The sequence below is a fragment of the Protopterus annectens genome, chromosome 12.part0, assembly GCF_019279795.1.
Source record: "Protopterus annectens isolate FY-2018-M chromosome 12.part0, PAN1.0, whole genome shotgun sequence".
Lineage (NCBI taxonomy): Eukaryota > Metazoa > Chordata > Ceratodontiformes > Protopteridae > Protopterus > Protopterus annectens.
In genome coordinates, this window is record NC_056746.1 from 402,137,370 (window position 1) to 402,158,615 (window position 21,246).

Genomic DNA, 21,246 nt, shown 5'->3' on the forward strand with positions numbered 1-21,246 from the left:
GCCAGCAGTGATGCCCTTTTTGGGGGAATTTCTCCCTTCTTCAAGTGAGTGCAACTGTGTACTTAGTGTATATGCATTTAGGGGGTATGGGGTGCAGGGGAGTTTGCCCCCCATTAAAAAACACTTAATGCAGGTTTTTTTTCAGCAAATGCAGATTGGAGATGCTATTGATGGCCATAAGTGCATTTGGAAGGCAGTGCTATACTTATGAATAAACACTTGTCAAGATTTGTTCTGCTGAGTATAATACTTAGAATGCACATGATATACTGGATGAAAGGGTCTTTGCACCAGCCCACTCACCCAGTTAACAAACTGGTAATAATTAATAAATAAATATTTACCTGCCATTGGGTCAGCTCCAGGAGACAGGACAAAAATCAGTGGTGAACAGCAGTTTGAGTCAGTGTAGCTTCCAGCAAGGTCAAAAGTTGGTGATTCAATATATGTCTGCCCCATGTTCTCTGCAATGAAATTCTGTATAGCTGGAACAATTTTATCAGGCCTGAGACATCTGAGAACAACCATGTAATCTAAGCCTTTCAGAGTCCTCCATTCATCCGGAAGTGGTTCTTCCTGAGGTTTTGCAGAATCATATATTGTTTTCCAAGTTGAAATGTTGGATTTGACATGATCCATAAATCCATGAAGATTTTTTAAATTAGATGCCCTCACAATTTCTGCCCATGATTTGTCAGACAGCCAATCAGGCGATGGATTAGGATGGGGATTCTCGAGTGCAACACCTCCTGTCAGAAGGAAGCGCCATATTTCATCATCTATTTTGCCTTTTCCTTTCATTATTCCTATAGTCAAAAGAAGAGAGAAGAGCAGCTTGTCTTTCTCAAACAAGGAGCGGCACACATTATTATAAATACTCACTGTAAAATGTTCTGTAATATTTTCAATTCTTTCAGACAAGTCATCACTTTTGTTGCTGTGAGCAATGGAGTGTACATAAAGATTAATATACCAAGTTAAAGAGTACTGGTACATTGGTTCAATGTTTGCTAAATCTGAAATGCAAAAAAATATAATGGATGAATGCACAGCTACTGGTTTGTAACCCAGACGGGTAGCATCAATTTCTTTTTCAGTTGCTGATGCAATCATTTGTTTTTCAGAGATTTCTTCTGAGAGTAGTTTGGAGGAAGATAAGACCTTAATGGCTGTTTCATCTTCCAAAATATTTCCTTGTGATGCTGAAAGAACTTCAAGAATTTTATCTTCTATCTCTTTAAGTTGTTTCTTGTTACTGGCACTTTCTATGATTAGTTTGTTTTTCTTTTCTTCCAGTTCAGGTTTTTCCTTAGCAGCTACTATTCCTAGTAACTGATCCTGGAGGCCAAGTGGTGTTATCATGAAGTTCAGAAGACAAACTTTTACTGCTACCTCTGGAAGATAGTGGGGATTTCGAAGGCGGGTAGTCATATAGAACTTAAAATCTTTACAGTATTCAATGATATTTTCACCTAATCTTATGTACTCTACACCCTGTTGCTTAAATGTCTGCTTCAGCAAAACAGGTTCCAGAACAGCATCAACCTCTTCACCGATATTTTCTAGTAAAACAGCTGTTCCAAATTGAATGGCATTTTCTAGTGTCCGTATGTAGTTAGTATCTGACAGTTTAATCACAGCTAGTTTGTTTGACTTCTCCATGTTCTTAACCCACTTATTAGCTTGTCCCTGTGGATCGATCATTAGTGGCCACCTTCTAGAATTGGACACAATGATACCATTGTCAACAGAAAATGAATCAACTGGTAAACCTGCAATCTGCCAGGCACGGATTTTTACTGGATCACCTAAGGTATTACTCAGACTGAAGTCATTAGAACAAGGGATCTGTTTTTCCTTGCACAAGGCCAGCCACTGGTTTTGGCTTTCCAGGCGAAAGTCTACTGTGAATGCTCCCAGATAAGCTACTGTCCCCGAAGACAGAAGCACATCACCAGTAAGGTTGATATACTTAAGTCCTAACAACCGGGCTGCCTCTGTCCATCTGTCTTTTTCTCCTCCAAGACCCCCAATCAGCTTCTCAGCACGTACCAACTTCTGTGAACATATATCAATATTATTTTCCAACTCTATTTTCTTATTATTCATGGTTTCAAAGTCATCATTCAGTGCTTGGAGTCTGTCTTCTACCATTTTAAGCTCAGCACGTTTTTTGTTCAGTTTCTCCATCTGAACTGCAAGCTCAGCCTCAGCTTCTTTGAGACGTTCCCGCTTTGGGGCAACAACCTTATTCACACGCTCATATACTTCCATAGCTCTCACCCACTTGCATAAGCCTTCACAGGCAGATGACACATTTTTGATGACTGAAGTCTGAAAATCTGGATGTTCTATAAATTTTTCCCTTATTCTCTTGATGGCAGCAGCTGGAATATTATCTTTGTCAAATGTCTTAAGGCTGTCAAGGAATTTCATGTCACCTAGAAGTCTTTTTGATGGTCCCCAAAAATCTTCAATCATTTTACCTGTTTCATGGAAAAACATGAATGCAGACTATGTTAATTTGCATGTTAATTGAGACATTCATGTAAACATAATGCAGCAGAGTAATGACAGGCCACTTACTCAATTATATTCCAGAGTAGTGAGTCAGCAAACACCAAGGCTAATGCATGTTTAAATGCTGGCTAAAGTATGATTTTTTTTTGGTAACATACTCCAACTAAAAGAACTAGTATGGAACAGCAAGGGGAAGAAGGATTCAGTACAGCCCATCTATGCATATCCTAATGAGACTCAGTCTAACATACACAACCCCAGAAATTAATTTCTCTGAAGATAGCATACTGGGGAAAGCAGTTACGGAATTATAACGATTTTTAGTAAATTCAACTTACCTAGGGTAAACCAGAATACAAAAACAGCCAAAGGCAAAGGGTGTGGTGGGGTGCTATGGAGTCTGGTGAAGACTGCCTTCTGAATAAATAAGGTGGCATTTAGGATTCTCTATTTGTGTGGATTTGTTGCTGCAAGAGAAAGCTGAGAAAAAATATCAAAAGTTTAGTGACAAGGTGGCTAGTGTATGCAGTGAAGCGTAGACAGAGTGGAATCCATTACACAGGCAAAACTCTATTGCATTCTTCAGAAGATGGACTGCACGTGCAGTGATATGTCAGGCTTGGGGAACAGCATGCATGGCCTGCAGGAGAAAGTCAAAATTTAATGCAGTTGTATTATCCATTGTAGCTGGGAAGACGGGGAAGGAAGTGCAATTGGAAGCAGTAAATTTAAGAGGTGGAGACAGCAGTGGCAGAACTGCAAAGCTAATTGGACAATTTGAAGAATAAAAATCCAACGACCAGGTAGCACTCAATACAGAAGTTTAATACACCCGACAGAATTGATCACAGTTAAGCACTTTCATCTTTAGACATCATCAGAACTGTCAATGAAACATTCAAAACACACGTTAAATACTGATAAAAAACACACCACATGTTGTTTACCAGTCAGTAACTCAAGAATATAAACCAATCACTAAGGATATTTAAATCTGTATGAAATGGGTAACCAATCAAATAGATGACCAATGACAATCTTAGAAATAAAAATTGCATCAATCAAAATGGTGTCCAATAAAGCCCTTGAAAATGAAAATTCAGCCTATCAACATTTGAAGAAAAAAAATTCCATGTTGTCAACTACTGACGGTGAATAACTTTAAACCAAAGTTAAAGTCTGGATGTTCTTAGCTTTAATTCACTCGTGATCAAAATTGCTTCATTTAAACCAGGAAAGTTACTGGCATCTAAGTGCAATTGCCAGAGCTTCCCTCAATGTAAAAGAGAATTACGCAAATCCCCTGAAATGCCTGATGTTTCGATTCTGTCTATCATGAAAAACTTGAACTTAGAAAAGTTATCACAAAGAGAAGCTTGTTTAGCCAAATAACTCATCATCTTTTTTTTTTAAATACTACAAACATGTTGATAAATCCTTCTGTTAAAAGCATTATTAGTTTTGCCGACATCGAAAGCTGAACATGTGGTGCATTTAGCCATGTACACCATTTTGTCGGACAAACAATTATATGTCCCTTTGACCATCCACTTGGAGACCTTTTCCAAAATGTCATTGTCAAGATCAGTGTCGATAAAAGAATATTGTCAACAGTGCCCACATCTATAGGTTAAAATAGAACCATTATAACAAACCCTCTGTGGTCTCTCTAACATGTTTTTAAAGTTAAATCAGTTCTTAAAGGTAAAAGTAGGTGGATCCTTAAAGTCGTTAATAATCTCATTCAGGGTACCTTCTGTGGGGAACCAAGGCTCTTTTGCTACTAATATTTATCATAAACCCACCTTTTGTAATAGCTTTTTGCATTTTGAAAGTAATCACCCCTTTCATCAGAAAAGGGTTGTGGTAAAAAGCCAGTTTATCAGGGTTTCCCGTCTGACTTCTGATGAAAATGTGTGTATACAAAACTTTAATATTCTTAAGAACACGTTCCTGGAGAGAGGTTACCCTTGTTCAGTGGCTGATTTTCTTTATCAGGAAGTCTTACATAAAAGAAATGGTAAATATGCTCCGGTAATAAAAAAATGGGATGAATTCATTCAAGGAAGGTACCCCGAATGCAATTATTAATGACTGTTGTATTGATTTAAGTAAACCGGAATTTGGTCCAGAAGTAGTATATACACCCTTGGTGTGGGAATCTTGGGTTCTTACCCCTTCTCAGAGGGTGTACATTCTTCTTTTTCTACATCCCATAACATGGTACCTCATTATTCCTTGGATGCCTATGTTATTTGCAATATAGTATCAAAAACTGGTTTATTTGACAATGTGATGAGAGTTTAAAATAATTTTTAAGGATTCACCTACTTTTACCTTTAAGAACTGATCTAACTTTAAAAACATGTTAGAGAGACCACAGAGGGTTTGTTATAATGGTTATATTTTAACCTATAGATGTGATCGTTGTCAAGAATGTTCTTTTATCGACACTGATCTTGACAATGAAATTTTGGAAAAGGTCTCCAAGTGGATGGTCAAAGGGCCATATAATTGTTTAACAAAGTGGCATCCATAGCTAAATGCATCACATGTTCAGCTGTCTACATCAGCAAAACTAATGATGCTTTTAACAGAAGGATTTATCAACATGTTTATAGTATTTTAAAAAAGATGATGAGTGCATTGGTTAAACACTCTTCTCTTTGTGATAACTTATCTAAGTTCAAGTTTTTCATGATAGGCAGGATCGAAACCTCAGTCTTTTCAGGGGATTTGCGTAATTCTCTTTTACACCGGAAGAAGCTCTGGCAATTGCACTTAGATGCCAGTAACTTTCCTGGTTTAAATGAAGTAATTTTGATTATGAGTGAATTAAAGCTAAGAGCATCCAGACTTTAACTTTGGTTTAAAGTTATTCACTGTGTGTAGTTGAAAACATGGAATTTTTTCTTCACATGCTAACCTGAATTTTCATTTTCGTTCATCAAGGCTTTTATTGACGCCATTTTGATTGGTGAAATTTTTATTTCTAATGTTGTCATTGGTCAGCTATTTGATTGGTTACTCATTTCATAAAGGAAGCCTTCTGAAAGTCTGTCAAGTGCAGTCTATAGGAAAGACATGACTTGTAGTGATTTGAGCAGTTGGCTGCCATGGGAGTATCAGTGCACATGTTGTAGCTATGCAAGGTTCCTGCAGACCTAGCTCCATCGAAGTAACAGTTGACTGGGAGGATAGGTAGGCAGGTGGAAGGTTAGGGGTGGGTCTGAAGGAGTACAATAAGAGAAATGGTAGTAGTTATTTGGAATCCTGGAAAGATAACTAACCCAGGAAGAGGAAATGGACAGTACCGGCGATGGTGAAGAAAGGGGTGAATATAGTTACACTGCAGAAGGTGAAGTTGAAGGTGAGAAAGGTTAAGGACTTGTTGAAACAGAATTTTGCGAAGAGAGAGCGAGAGAAAGAAAATGTGTGGCAGTAAGAAAAGTGTGATGGTAGTAATGTTGCATAGGTGATCGGGGTGGAAAAAAAAGAAGGGAAGTGATGTGACAGTAGGATCTTTTTGTGGGTCAAATAATGATCATGGTGTGGTTTATAGGAATGTTTTTTATTTATTTATTTTACAGTTTGTTTACCAGGATAGTCCATTGGGCCGAGAAAAGCCCATTTTCAATGGAGTCCTGGGGAGAAAAGCTCCATAAGGCATTATACAAATTCAGACAAATTATTACAAATCTGTAATACAGTATACAGTTTACAGATGAAAAACAACATTTCACTAAATATTTACAAAGCATGTGAGAAAGTATTTTCAAAATACCTTAGTTTATACAGGGGAGAATATAAAAGTAGAAGTGAAAGGAGCCTTGCATAGGTATCAAATGAGAGTTTTAGCAGGGGTAGAGAGGAGGGGATAGGAAGAGATTAAGTGTAAAGTAAGAAGACAAGAGAATGGTAAGAAGATGTGGTAGGGAGGAAGGGAGGGTATGGGTAGAGCTAGTTTTGAGGTGGTAATGACATTGAGAGGGAAAGAGAGCGAATAATAGTGGGGGTGGGGACAATTTTAGTGTTGTATTTGACCACAGCTTGGATATATTATTTAAGGCACTTGAGTTTCCTAAGATCAGCCAAACTGAACTGAGGATAAGGATGGAGAAAAGATGTTGGAAGAGTTATGGAGGAAGAGTAAAGACAGAAGAGGGAATTCACTTTTTATGGGGATGAATGCAAGTAGGGAATACATTGAATTAATTTTTAGTGAATAATGACATAAAAGGGAGGTGGCAGGAGGCTAGCAGAGATAGCAGACAGATATATTTTGCAACATGCATTAGTAAGAATGAGTTGGGTGGAAAGAAAGAAGTGGGATGTTGAGAATTAAATATATGAGAGTGGAGGATGACCAAGCGGGTAAATTGTTTGCATGGAATAGAAAAGAAAGTGGTGAGGAAAACTGTATGGGGGAAGAAATGAAAGGAAGTGAGTGGGTGGGTTTAAGTCTGCATGGAAAGGAAGGATTCTGATTTGGACAGATTGTATTGTTAGTAGAAGGGGATCCAGAGTGAAGGGACATTAGGAACAATTGTACAGGATACAGAAAATGGAGGAGGAAGGAGAAGAGGTATGGCTGTGAGGGTTATGGAGTTAAAGAAATTAGGAATCAAGTGAAAAAACACCAGTGGCAGGTTGGTGGGCTAAAAAATGTGGAGGCATAGCTGCTGGTATGAAGGTTAAAGGATCACAGGGAAGAAGCAAATATTTAGGCAATTAATATTAGGGAGGGAATACAGGTTGTCTGGGACAGATGAGAAGGATTTGTGGAGTATTATGAATAATTGTATAGGCATGAGGGAGTTGGGCAATGACACAGAATAAGGACTTGCATCAAATATTGTCACATGTGTTAGGCAACCCCTCCCTTCAGCATATAGCAGAGAGAATACTACATTTCAAAATGGGAATGCTGTAAGGGAAATTGGAACTTAGGTTAATAATTCATTATGCCACAGCAGTAGTCAAAGTCCTAATATGTGACACAGCTCATTGCCAAATGAATATCAGCCAGATCTACAGAAGTCATTGCTTACTTATATACTGCACTGATTAGACCAGTTACAGAATACAATACCCCTTTGGCATGTACCTTACTCAGAGTTGCCAGACATCCCATTTTGAGCAGGATTGTCCTGGGATCAGCAGCCCAATCCTGAGTCCCGCACTGCCGGTTTAAATCCTGGTGAAACACCTCACTTTTTTTTTTGACTGGCCCGTATACCGGCATATGAGCCAATCAAAATTCACTAAACATGGAGCTACTTGTGTTTAATGTGTAACATCAGGCAGTTCTGCATTAAACACAGCTCTGTTTTGCGTGTTTTTTGATTGCCTCGTATACCGGCATATGGGCCAATCAAACAATCAAAAATCGGTAAACATGGAGCTACTTGTGTTTAATGTGGAACTGCCTGATGTTCCATATTAAACAGAAGTAGCTCCGTGTTTAAAGACCTTTCTTTTCTTTTTGGTCCTCACTTAGTGTGATTTTTTTTTTTTGTCCCTACCCGTCCAGTTGGAGATCTGGCAACCCTGACCTCACTACACATATCAAAGAACTAGAAGGAGCCCAGGGGGGGACTAACTTAAAAGCCAGGTAAATGCACTGTCTCTGTACTCAAAGTCTTATATACTCCTGGGGGAGATCTATGCTTTCCTTTCCATGCTATTAAGGACCCAGTGATCCTGGATCTCTTTCATCTCTTCAAATCAAGTAGTTCCTAAAAATACCTGAACCACGGTTCTATATCTTCACCAGCAGATATGTAAAATGTAGTAGAGAGATTTACAGTACCTCCTCCACCTCTGGAATATATCCTCCCTGGAAATTAAGCTATACAATGTTCTCTCCCTTCAAACGGGACTTACAACATTGGGTAGGTATTCACAAATTCACCCCAGGATTGACTGGCCTGGCCCTCCTCATGAGAGGAGGTATGTAATAAGAGTGACTACTGGTAAGGCATAAATGGTTGTGAGACTCAGCTGTCTTGAATTTCCTGTGATCCCATGATCCTATAACACGTTCGGAAGCAGATATGTCAGTGAGGCAGTACAGGAGAGGAGGTGACAGAGATGCTAAGTAAAGATATATTAAGATGGGATCATTAATGCAATTAAGTATATGGTAAGTGGGAGGGTGGGGACAGACTGCTTTTCTGTTGACTAATATATGATTGGATTGCCTGTTATAGTAAGAAACAAGTGTTTAATGAAGTTCTGAGGGGAACGATTTACTGCTGACAATGATGGTGGAAACAGTGGTGGTTTTGCCTAAAGGAAAGAGGGAACCAGTTATAGTAAAAGAGTGGGAGGAAAGGAAAAATGTGCTTGAAAAAGATGCTGAACCCAAGTGGACATATATATCACATCTTTAATCTTTATCTGTACATTTTGCTAGCACTGTGAGCAAACTCCCAATGATATAAAAATATTTTTTTCAGTTACATACATTTTAAATAAATAAACACATTTAAACTCCTGAAAATGTCAACCTACGCCTTGCACGTGAAATGCAAATAAAGTCTATACCTGACCTTCTAAAAAATCCAGATTACTCATGTATTATTGTGACAATTTTAAAGTTCATAGGTTAGTACTAGGCTACCTGCTCTTGTGGGCCATTTTAAGCATAGTCAAATTTCCCAACCTAAATATAACCCCCCTCTCTTTCTACCTTGCACTGATATCTTCACCAATTACTTTCAGAAGTGTCCAATTTCTCCCAAAATCTTTCCCTTTCCCACCTGAAACCAACATTTTTTCTCTCTAATGACTATTATACCAATCTTCCTCTAAATACATGCTTTTCTCCTAACCTACATATGCCTAGTAACTATATATTTTAAGATTGGTCAAGCTACAAAGAAGTTTCATATCATAATTGTCCAATATTATATAATGTTTATTCTCTGTATTTATCATCTCCCTCTTTATAAATTATGCATTCAAACTTCAAAATGTAATGCATCTAATCTAAAATGGTAAATTCCTGTAAGAATTTATGTCTGTAAATATTGCACATCTAATCTGAAAAGTTTTAAATTTCTGTATTGAATTACTGTCCTTGCAAAATTTGAAAATGTTCGAAATGTTTGAGTTATGTCTTTGTAAAAATCTGTGATGTAACCTACATTGTTGTGGAGCTTGTCACCCCGGGTCTCCACTGAAAAGGGGCTCCTTCTGGTCCAGTGGACTTCCCTGGTCATCAAACTTAAATAAAAATAAAATAAATAATAAAGGTAAGAATCAAACCTAGTTCCTTGTGTCTATGAGGTAAACACCTTAACCATTATGCCAACCCCCAACTTTAACCATTATGCTTTTATGAAGAGCCTGAGGCATCTGTGTAGCTTTTTCTTCATACAGCATTCATCATGAATATCAGAGTAATTATTTTATGCCTTTTATAATCACTATTCCCTCTGCACTTCTCTATAACGGCAGAGGTAAAACATATTTACAACACAGGTAACACTGAATTTCTCTGTACATTACCGGAACCGCTTGGATCTGGCTTCCTTTCTGGTTTTATTCCCTTCATGACACAGATGCTTTCCATAACTAGTTTGACAGGTCCTGGTGGCTGTTGCATACTTTTAACTACTGTGATATCAGCAGGTTTCAGTGTATCCAATGCTGCAACTGCAGCTTCAAGCGCAGGCATGGCTTCAGCAAGATCTCCTTCACACTCGTCCTGAAAGTCAACATATTTTGTTAACTCTGGAAGTAATCTCTTCTACAACTGCATTTCTGCAGACAGTTACCAACACACATTGTAAACAATGAACTGATAAGCCCTTTTCTTCTTCCTAAGCATAATTAAAAACACACTGGCACTTCATACGTGATTATTATGCACTTTATCTGGAATAGGAAGTATGGCTCTTTGTAACCACACTACATGTGGACCATGAATGACTGCAAGTAAATAACAGTACAGCCTATAACAATGTGAATCTACATACAGGGAATGTAAATATAACTCTCTAGACAAACTAGTTTGGATCCGGTATACCCACATGGACTAGTGCCCTCTTAGTCAATATATTATTATTTATGAAATAGTAGAAGGTGAAGACATTTATGTTTAACCAACACTTGCATGATATAACTTGATTACTAATTCTATAATGAAACATGTTTATTACGCTACTGCTACCAAGATGACAAGCTGGAGAGATTGGCAGATGCCATCTGTTTATAAGAAAGCAAGCATCTAACTCGTGTCTAAGTTTGATGTGGCACTTAAAGCTTCTACAATGGGATGAAGGTAGGGATTTCATCTCTGCAGTGAGAACTGGCGTACTATGAAGTCTGTTGGTGATTACAGCAAATAACTGTATTAAAGTTTTGTGTCTTTCGGCTTTTCCCGGTTAGGGGTTGCCATAGCGGAACTCCGGTCCGCTAATGATTGGCAGTAGATTTTTTACGTGCCGAGTTTGCCAGCCCTGATGCACAACCTTCAACGAAGGTACGCCCATTCACGCATGTCTCCACACAGAAGATGCTCTACCTGAGAAGCAATAGTTATTATTGTGGAAAATTAAGAAAAGTGTTCAATGTAAGGCAAAGTTGAGCTAGTTTCTTTAATGAATTAGGAGAGGAATGTGGAGCTCCAGGAAAGGAACAAATCCCAACTATAGTGAGTTTATTTGATGAATGCATGTTCAACTAAGTGCTATTATTAATTTACCTGCCTGTCTCACAACTGTATAAGGCAGAGTTTTAAGGAAGAGCTAGAATTAAATTAATGAATGTTAGACTTGTATACATTTTCTAAGGAAAAAGCACAGATGGTATTGATGTTCTGAAAAACTATGTAAAAAATAATCATAATTTATTTTGTTTTTTCTTTTTTTTTCAATAATAAATCTTTATTGTTTTATCATTTTCAATACAAATTTAAAACAAATACAAAATTAAAAATAAATGTCAACTAATGTATCTAACAATAACACCATAACATATATACAATATTTACATGAATGCTTCCAACTATAACACAAGTTTATACAATAAAATATCAAAATAATTAAGACTGGTTCAAGTAATAAACAATTTGTTGTTACAAAGTTACAGTGTGTAAATAACTCATAATGCATTTAGGTTAAAGATATTACGCTAATATAATATTAAACACTTGTTCCCATATTTTTGGATTATTGATACTTTTATTATGTTGATATAGAAGTAATTTGTGGGCTAATATATGTCTCATTGCTAGAATTTTAAAGTTATCCCATGAGGTTTGGGATGCCTTTAACCAATTAGTAGCTATATATAGTTTCATTAATAAAAAGATATTAATAAATATGATATTTTGTGATCTAGAAAGTTCTTTTGGAGGGATATGCAAAATCATAAATTTCCATGAAAGTGTTGTACTTTGATAACCCATCTTTTGAAGTTGTATCTTTAACGAATTCCAAAGTTTATAAATGCATTTGCAGCTCCAGAACATATGGAGAAGATCAGCAGGTTGGTCTTTACAGTATGGACAATTTGGAGAGTTTTTTGAATTAAATTTATGCAGGCTGAGGCGTGTATAATATGCATTGTTCCATATCATAAGCTGAGTATACATCAACTTTTGGAGAGAAATAGATTTTGATGTCAATTCGATTGCTTTTATTATTTGTCTTTCTTCTACCAATGGGATTTTCTCTTTCCAATATTTCGATAAAAGAACTTTATCCTGAAATTTAAACTCCTTTATTAATTTACTTGTTGCGGTTATAAATTTAACATCTTGTTGGAGAGCTTGCCACAAATTTGAGCATTTGGTTAAATATTCATCTCTGGGTTTAAAATTCTTAAAGTAACTTATAGAGAGTTCCCTAATTTGTCTCAAAATGACTAGATAAGTTTAATTCTTGTCTTATTTGATTAGCTGAAAATTTGAGATATGTGTAAATGTCAATTAAAGTTAGATTAACTATTAATGGGAAATTTTTAAGATCTATTAATTGATTATTTAATCTCAAGTTAGGATTCCTATGAAAGGGTTGAAAAAACATCATATACTGAGCAAGATCTAATGACTGAAATAAATTTTGTATAGATATATATATTTATGTGGTCTATTATCCCATATAATTTCAACTTGTCTTTTCCTAGAAAGGGTAGTGCTCTAGGATTAATATTCAAATTTAGGATATGTTTATAGTTCAAGATTACCCATGTTGGTGCCTACTTAATGCTACAAACATCATAATTAGCAATTCTTAGGATTCTATTAGAGTTTATTATTAAACAGTAAATTTCGAAATTTGGTAAATCCAAACCCCCTCTATTTTTGGGGGTCATTAATTTATCATATGATATCCTGGTTTTTCTTGGCTCCCAAATGAATTTAACCGCTTCTTTATGAATTCGCTTAAAACATTTTTTTGAGATTATCACATGAGCAGATCTAAAAATATATAATAATCTTGATAATATATTCATTTTTATAATTGAAACTTTCGCTAATACAGGTAATTTTAAATTCCTCCATCTCCCAAAATCAGATATTATTTGCTCCCAAACTGTTTTAATATTAACAGTATAAAAATCTTTATCATCTGTAGAGAAAACAATACCCAAGTATCTAATGTTATCTTTGAACATTACCTGTCCCACCAGTGGCAAAAGTGAAAAAGGTTTGGGAGTTCTTAAGGGGAAAATATTTGTTTTTTTAAGATGAATTTTATAGTTAGATACTTCTGCAAAGTCATCTACTGCTTTTAATAGTTTTTTAGTGTCTGAGATTGGAGTTGCTCAATATATATTAAGATCATCCGCAAATGCTGCCATTGATATTTTTGTTCCATAAATTATTGGGGCATTATGGTATACATTCTGTTTAATATATAAGAATAAGGGTTCAAGATATATACTAAATAGTAAAGGGGACAGAGGACAACTCTGACGTGTTCCATTTTTAATCTGTATTCTTTGAGAAAAATTTTTATTAATGTATAACATTGTAGAAGGATTGCTATATAAACTTTTTAACATTCGAACAAATTCTTGGGATATATTAAAGTATGGTAAAGTATCAAACAAAAAAATTTACATCAACCCTATCAAAAGCCTTCTGTGCATCAATTATAAGCGCATAAGTATTAAGATTCTTCGGTTTAGCATAAGCTGTCAATGTATGAAGTGTAAGTGTATTGTCACTAGTTTGCCTAGTAGCCATAAAGCCAGCTTGTTCCTTAGATATTATTTGATTCACTATTTTTTTAATCTACTGGCTAGAATAGAGGTCAAAATTTTCATATCTACATTTATTAATGATATTGGTCTATAATTGTCAGGGTTTTGAGGGTCAGAATTAACTTTAGGTAAGAGAATAGTTTTTGAGGCATTAAAATGAGGATCATTAATTTTATTCTTAATTATGTAGTTAAATACACGTGAAAGTATTTTACCAAAAACATCATCAAAAACTTTGTAAAATTCCAGCATCAAACCATCAGGACCCGGTGATTTATGCAATTTCATATGTTTAATTATATATATTACTTCTTCATTAGATATCGGTTTAATTAGATCCTTTTGAATACATCTATTTTCGGAAAGTTAATTGTAAGAATTCTTTATTGGTCCTATGTGAGAATAGATTTTTTTTCTCACCATATATACTAGTATATATCTGTTCAAAAATATTAATAATATCTTCAGTTTTAGAATAAGTTGTATACTTAAATTGTATTTCCGAAATTTGTACAGCTGTTCTCGACTGATTAATGATTCTAGCCAATGCCCTTGATGGTGTTTGGACATGGTTGGCATATCTCGCTAACATCCTATGTTCCTGAAATGTCAATCTATTATTTTGAATTAAGAAGAGATCTTTTTGGCATTTAAGTAATTCCATCTCTGTTTGAGTATTAAAATTCTGGATCAATTCTTGATCAAGTGTCTTAATTTTAGCTTCCAATTTCTGAATAACTCTATTTTGTAATTTGTTATAATATGTAGCTTTTTGCAAAAAGATCCCTCTTACTTGTGCTTTAACTGTCGCCCATTCGATATCAGGTATATGTTGTCGTTTCTCTAATCTAGCCAATAGGTCCTCAAGGTAAACTGTAATTTCCTGTATTATTTCCTCCTTATTTAACAGATTTGGGTTAAGAGACCAATTATAACCTCTTTGCCGCAGGGTATCTCTGGGTTCTTTAGTGAAACTTAATAAGATTTTTGAGTGATCTGATAAATAGCGTGCATGTATAGAAACTAAAGGTTCAAAATTAATCTTTGTTCCTGAAATCAAAAAGAAGTCTATTCTGGACCACATTTTATGACATGTTGAATAAAAAGTACAATTATTTATACTACCAGGGTTATTTAAATATTTAAAGGGGTCATATAGTTGGAAATCTTCCTTTATATCACTTATTGCTATTACTGCTTGTTTATTAAATGCTCTTTGTGGACAAGATCTATCCAAGTTCAGATTTTGATAAGAGTTCCAGTCTCCTCCAATAATTATATAATATTTATCATAGTGTGTCAAAATCAGATAAAGTGATGATATGAAAAGTTGTTGATTATTACAAGGAGCATAAAGGTTTAAAAGTAAAACAGGTTTGTCAAACCGAGTGGAAGAAAGAATAACATAACACCATCTTCCTTCTTTATCTGTTTTCGAGTCTAAAATCTTCTCTTGATATTGATTTTTAATAAGTATAGCTACCCCAGCACTGTTAGTTTTACCTTCTGAGGCTACAATTTCTCTGATCCATTTCCTTTTCTTAATATCAACCCATTGATCATTAATTAAATGCATTTCTTGAAGTAGTATAAACGACGCCCTAGCCTGCAATAATAAATGCAAAAATAACTTCCTCTTCTTTAAGTTCTGGAGTCCTTTTATGTTCCATGAGTCTATTTCCCACATTTACTGAGTTATTTTGTATAATAAAGATTTAAAAGGCAAAACATAAAATAAAGTCAAAGTGATTTTAAAGACATATGTAATTTGGAAGCATTCTTGATATCCCGTCCTATACCAGTGCCTACCCACTCTATCCCCGGACCAGGACATATATAGGTCTTGTATAATGTAAAAAACTAAAAGGGTCAAAGAAGTAAACATGTGTAAAGTCTTCAGGTTATAACTACTTAAAAACATCCCATAAATAGAACCTATATAAACTAAATTTACTTCTACAAAGCCTAATCTAAACATTCCCTACCAAACACTACTGTTCATCTACATCTCTTGTGTTAACTGTTGTTTAAGTAAATCCTGCTGAAGATATAACATTAATGTGAAAAAAGCTTGCAGTCATTTTGATTAGTTAGCTATACACAAACAACATGAATCAAATATGTTAAACAACCAATGTCATTCTGGAAAATGAAAATCCAACATATGGACAACATTGCCCTCCCTTATGTATGTATCAAAAAAGAGAAAAAAAAAAAAGAAACCCCCTATTCATGCTGTATTGTAACCTTATATAAAGACAGGTACAAACATAAAAACAAAAAATGTATCAACTTTCCTAGTAGATGTATTAAGTCCTTCATTATTTATAAACTTCAAGTCGGCACTATCTCCTAATATTATAAAATGATGTCTAATTAGTGTAGAATATAACTATGTCCCATCTAATTTTAGATTAATTCTGAAATAGTAGAACAGCACTTTTGTTGTTATATGAAAAGCAAGTGTAATAAAATGTACCTATGTACTTAAATTACTATGAAACATTATCTTTAAATGTTAATCATACTTTACAAAACTTAAAACAGTTCACTTCGGATTTCCAAGCCAGGAAACCACACAGAGCGCTCGCGATGGGGGACAGTTAATGCAGCCGGACTTCCGGAAGCGCCACAGTAAAATCCGTCCCCTCAGCAGCATCCAAGGCATTTCCTGTCTCCTCGTCGGCGTAAACACTTTGTGAAAGTCATAAAACTTCGGAAAACAGACGCAGATATCCAAGATCAACAAAACAAAGGTCTTATCTATTCGAAAAGAGGCCTAAAGCACTAAAAATGAAAACAAAGGATTACCAAGACCTCGAGCCACAGCAACAGACAAATCCGACCTCAGACAGCATGTTAATCTCAACGGAAAGCCAGTTCAAGTCTCAGAAGTAGGTAGACACTTAAAAACTTTCAAAAAGATGATTTTTGCCTCATTTTTCATTGAAACAGAATATTTAGACCCATCCATAGTAAATATTAACATATTAGGATATTTCATTTGAAATGTAATATGTTTATCAATAAGAAACTTACAGTAAGGAGATAAAAACTGTCTAGCTTGCCTGACTTGTAAAGGTAAATCCTGCACCAGCGAAATTCTATTATTATTCCACATAATATGTCCTCTACTTTTTTTGACTGTTATAAGAATTTTGCTGACATCTCGGTAATTAAGTATTTTGACATACACAGGTCTTGGACTGTTCGAAGCTTGTGATTCTCTCAGAGCTCTATGCGCCCTTTCTATGATTATTTGTTTTACCATGTCAGAGTCATTAAGAAGCACTGTAAATATTTGGATTATAGATGGGATTAACTCATTATACTGTATGGATTCTGGAATTCCTCTAATAATTATATTGTTTCTCCTGGATCTTGCTTCTAAATCAGTAATTTTAGTTTGAATAGCCCGAATGTCCAGATCATGAGTATCTTATTTTTTTGCAAGTAAAGTTAGTTTATCTTCATTTTCTGATATCCGAGCTTCAGTCTTGTCCATTCTTTCAAGAATTTGGGTACATGAAATTCCAAACACTTGTATTTGAGTAGTTAGTTCTTTCAGAGCTTCTTGAATGGGTAACAAAGCAGTTTTGATGTCTTCCATGTTTAGCACTGGATCAGGCTTAGTTTTAGTCCCTGGCTTTTGTTGTTCCTGTTGTTTTACAATTTGTTGCCTTTTGGAAACTACATCTTTCTCCGGTGACTGTAATTCCGAGAGTTTTGTTTTAGTAGTAGTTGTGTCCATATTTTTTTCCTCTTTTGACATTTTATCTCGGTACAAAAACTTAAATTGTATAGAGCACACGGATTCTTTGTTTGATTCTCTCTTCAGAGCTAGCTAATCTACTATAATCCTGTTAAATATCGTCTTATTCTTCGGTTTTTACTCTTCCTATAGGATAGTTAAGTGAAGTTGTAGTTATTCTTTCGAAGATTTGTTGTTATAAAAGTCTTGGTATCACTTCAGGGTTTAGATTTCTTCAGGTTATATGAAGAGATGCAGTTCAGCAGTGTTCACAGAATGGCAGCCATCTTTGAATCCAAGAAATGTATTTTCTAAAAGCATGTTAAAATGAAGAGTTGTAGAAAAGGGCTCAGATACAAGTAAACTATTTATGAGAAAAGACATGAGTCTGGCCTAAAAAAGGGGTTGATAAAGTCATTTTGTGCATTTTAGAACACAAAATGTCTTTGCAGCTTGCAATATACTTTAAGAAAAGAAAATACTGGATACAATGTAGTAGGAAAGGTGATGCAAACAGGACGCTTGTCCTGACTGCCAACAAGTAGGAGGCACTGAACCTTTAAGCAATCATTGAAATTGCTTATAGAGAGCTTGTAAAAAATGTCTACTAAATTATTCTGCTTTTGTAAAGGTAGTTTTCAAGTTGTCTGCCTTAAACAACAACAACAAAAGAACAATTAGATTACAAATTGTCTATAAGGAACTGCTACTGCAAGCATTTATCGACAGCATTAAACTGTCAAAATGTATTTTTCTCATATTATTTTGCCCCCATTACATGCCAATCTTCAGATCCTCCCTTGGTCTATTGTCCATTTGATCCTCATCACTGCAGTTTAGCTAGGGTGGGGCGAGATGGGCAACTGGCCGATCTCTAATGCAATACTGGCTTTTAAAAGCTGGTATTGCACTTGTAGTCAAACCTGAGTGCTGTATCACTCCATGTGTGGTCTAAACCGCAGCAAAATTAAAAAAAAAAAAAATCATTTTTTTTAATAACAGCCCAAGTGCTGTACCACTCCTTGCAAGCAGGGTATAAATAAACTGTAGCAACTGTTTGCTACATTTGTAGCAAACAGTTTTCTACAGTTTATAAGAAAAACAAATTATTATTATTGTTATTATCATTATTATTATTTTTAATAAAATGGAAGAGGGTCATGGCAGGGCACAGAAACTGGACATGAATGGCTAGGCAGGAGGGATTGGCGGGGGTTGTTGCACATCTGGCTAACTGATTGCTCTGTCAATAGAAGGAATGTCCACAAGCACATGCCCCCCCACCCCCAGTGAAGCAAATGGATCAAGCTCCTTTATTCTTCTCTCGCCTGCTTGGCTCCTCCAGTGCCATGGTCACTAATCACACCCTGGTTGCCTAGGTCAGTGTCATAACCCCATTCCTCTGCACCATGCATTCAGGTTTAAAATCTTCTTTTTTTAAGGTGGCAACAAGTTATTAGGATGCTACATTAATGAATGTACAGTTGACCTTACCATAATAACAGATGTTCGAATGATCATTGCTGAAGTAGCCATAGCTATATGTGTTAAAACCTACCAATGATATAATGGCCAGCCAGACAGTCAGCTTCCAAAGCTAAAGTGCACCTAAACTGTCAAGCAACTTGAGCTGAACTGATTAAAAGACAAGCCTGAGTGCAAATAACTTCAGAGTTTTCCTGCCAGCAGACAGATGGAGGTTGAGTTCTGAAAGGACAATACTAGGAACAACAAGAAATAAATGTCCACACCCTGGCATAACAGACACATCAAAAAATAAAAAAGAAGGGGGGTTGAAGGGAGGAGGGAGACTACTGTAGTTCATCTTATGCAACTGTACTATGTTCATCATATTGATCACCACTGCAGTAGCCTTAGTTATCTGGGTAGATTACCATAGCCAGCTACATTTGTGAGGTGGAAGAAAAAGAGTGCAGGAAACCTGGAAAGTGGTCCTAGCAAAGTGTGAGCTGGACATAAGAGAAAGAATCAACCTTGTGGTGCTTTGCAAAAGTACGTAAAGAGGACCAAGTAGCATCTAGAATACTTCTAGAATTCAAACCTTTCCAAAAAGCCATAGATGAAGCAAAGGCCCTAGTAGAGTGGGCCTTGATTCTGCCTAAAATAAATTTGTCATGGTGAGTATAACAAAAGGTAATAGCCATAGACAACTATTTGCAAATAGACTGTTTTGACACAGGTTGTCCCTTCGTGACTTCAAAGAGTGGCGTACAGCAACAGTGGTCCCTCTCCATAAAGGTGGTGCCTCAACGGATCCTGGAAACTATCGCCTCATAATCCTGACTAGCTTGGTCTGCAAAGCCATGGAAAGGATCATCATGGACCTCATAAATAAAGATATTGGGGACCTACAGACACTGGATCCTACCCAGTTCAGCTTTGTTAAGGGCAGATCCTGCCTCTTAAACCTGGTTGATTTCTTTGAAACAGTCACCAAGGCCATTGACGAGGGGAAGGGGGTCCACACAGCCTACCTGGACCTCGCAAAAGCCTTTGATACAATACCCCATTCGGGCATTATAGATAAGCTCACCAGCTTAAATATAAACCCCTATGTCACTAGATGGATTGCAAATTGGCTCAAGGACAGAACCCACATGGTTAGAATTGCTGGAGAAATGTCAGACTCCAAACCAGTTACAAGTGATGGCCCACGAGGCTCAGTCCTGGGACCTCTCTTGTTCGGTATATATTTCTCGGAGGTACAGGCCAACACGGAAAGACTGTGGCTGACCAAGTTCGCAGATGACTGCAAACTGGGCGCCATAATCGACTCTCCAGCCGACACAAGCATCCTCCAAAAGGGCCTCATAGAAACAGACAACTGGTGCCAGAGCCATGGCCTCAAGCTAAATGCCAAAAAGTGTATAGTCATCCCCTTTGGCAAAACAAAGTGCCACAAATTACCACATAGGTGGTAATCCATTAAGTACAGAAGAAGTAATTAGGGACCTGGGGACCCAAGTTGATAGCAATCTCTCATTTGACAACCACGTGGCCAAAGTGGTTAGAAAAACATTTTATATAGCCCACCTAATCATGAAGGGATTCACATCTAGATCAGGGAGGTCATCGTGCCTCTTTACTCATCCCTCATCAGGCCCATAATTGAGTACAATGCCCCTTTTGGGATGTACCTTACCAGACACCTGCAGCAACTGGAAAGACTCCAAAAGTACCTCACCAAGAGGATCAAAGGGCTCAAACAGATGTCATATGCTGCCCGGTTAAAGAAACTCCAGCTCTACTCAGTGGCATACCGCCTGTTCAGAGGCGATCTGTGCCTGACGTATAAAGTCATGTCCAACCCGGAATTAATGGACATGCTGCACCTCAGAAAATCCAAATCCCATTGAGCTACGCTCCGAGAGACTTGAACCTCAGCACTGAAATAAATAGGACATGCTGGAGGGACAGATTCATAACCCAGAGGCTCCCTTCACTCTGGAATAACATCCCAGTCCAGGTTAGGCAGAGTCCCTCATTGACTCTCTTCAAGAGGAATCTTGATGAGTGGATGGGAGATCATAGGTTTACCCCGGGTATCACTTCTGTGTCACTGTTAGACAGAAGCACAGTATACTAACCTCGAAAAAGGGCATAGCAAAATAAATTTAAAATGGGTGGTGAAAGCCAAACACATTCTGGCTAGGCTTATAAATGCCCTAGGGCAGATAGCCTAGTATGAACCTATGAAAACAAACAAACAATTGCTATGAAGATTTGAAAGATTT

At 36.5% G+C, this 21,246-nt stretch overlaps 1 protein-coding gene across 1 annotated transcript in view; it reads right to left on the reverse strand.

Moving 5' to 3' along the window:
- Positions 1-21,246, reverse strand: part of DNAH3 (dynein axonemal heavy chain 3) — a 2,217,123-nt gene that overhangs the window by 255,186 nt on the left and 1,940,691 nt on the right. The window contains exons 51-52 of the mRNA XM_044089509.1: positions 10,036-10,234; positions 345-2,486 (exon numbers count right to left, since the gene is read on the reverse strand). Of these exons, the coding sequence (XP_043945444.1) occupies positions 345-2,486; positions 10,036-10,234 (2,341 nt within the window). The remainder of the gene's footprint in view (positions 1-344; positions 2,487-10,035; positions 10,235-21,246) is intronic.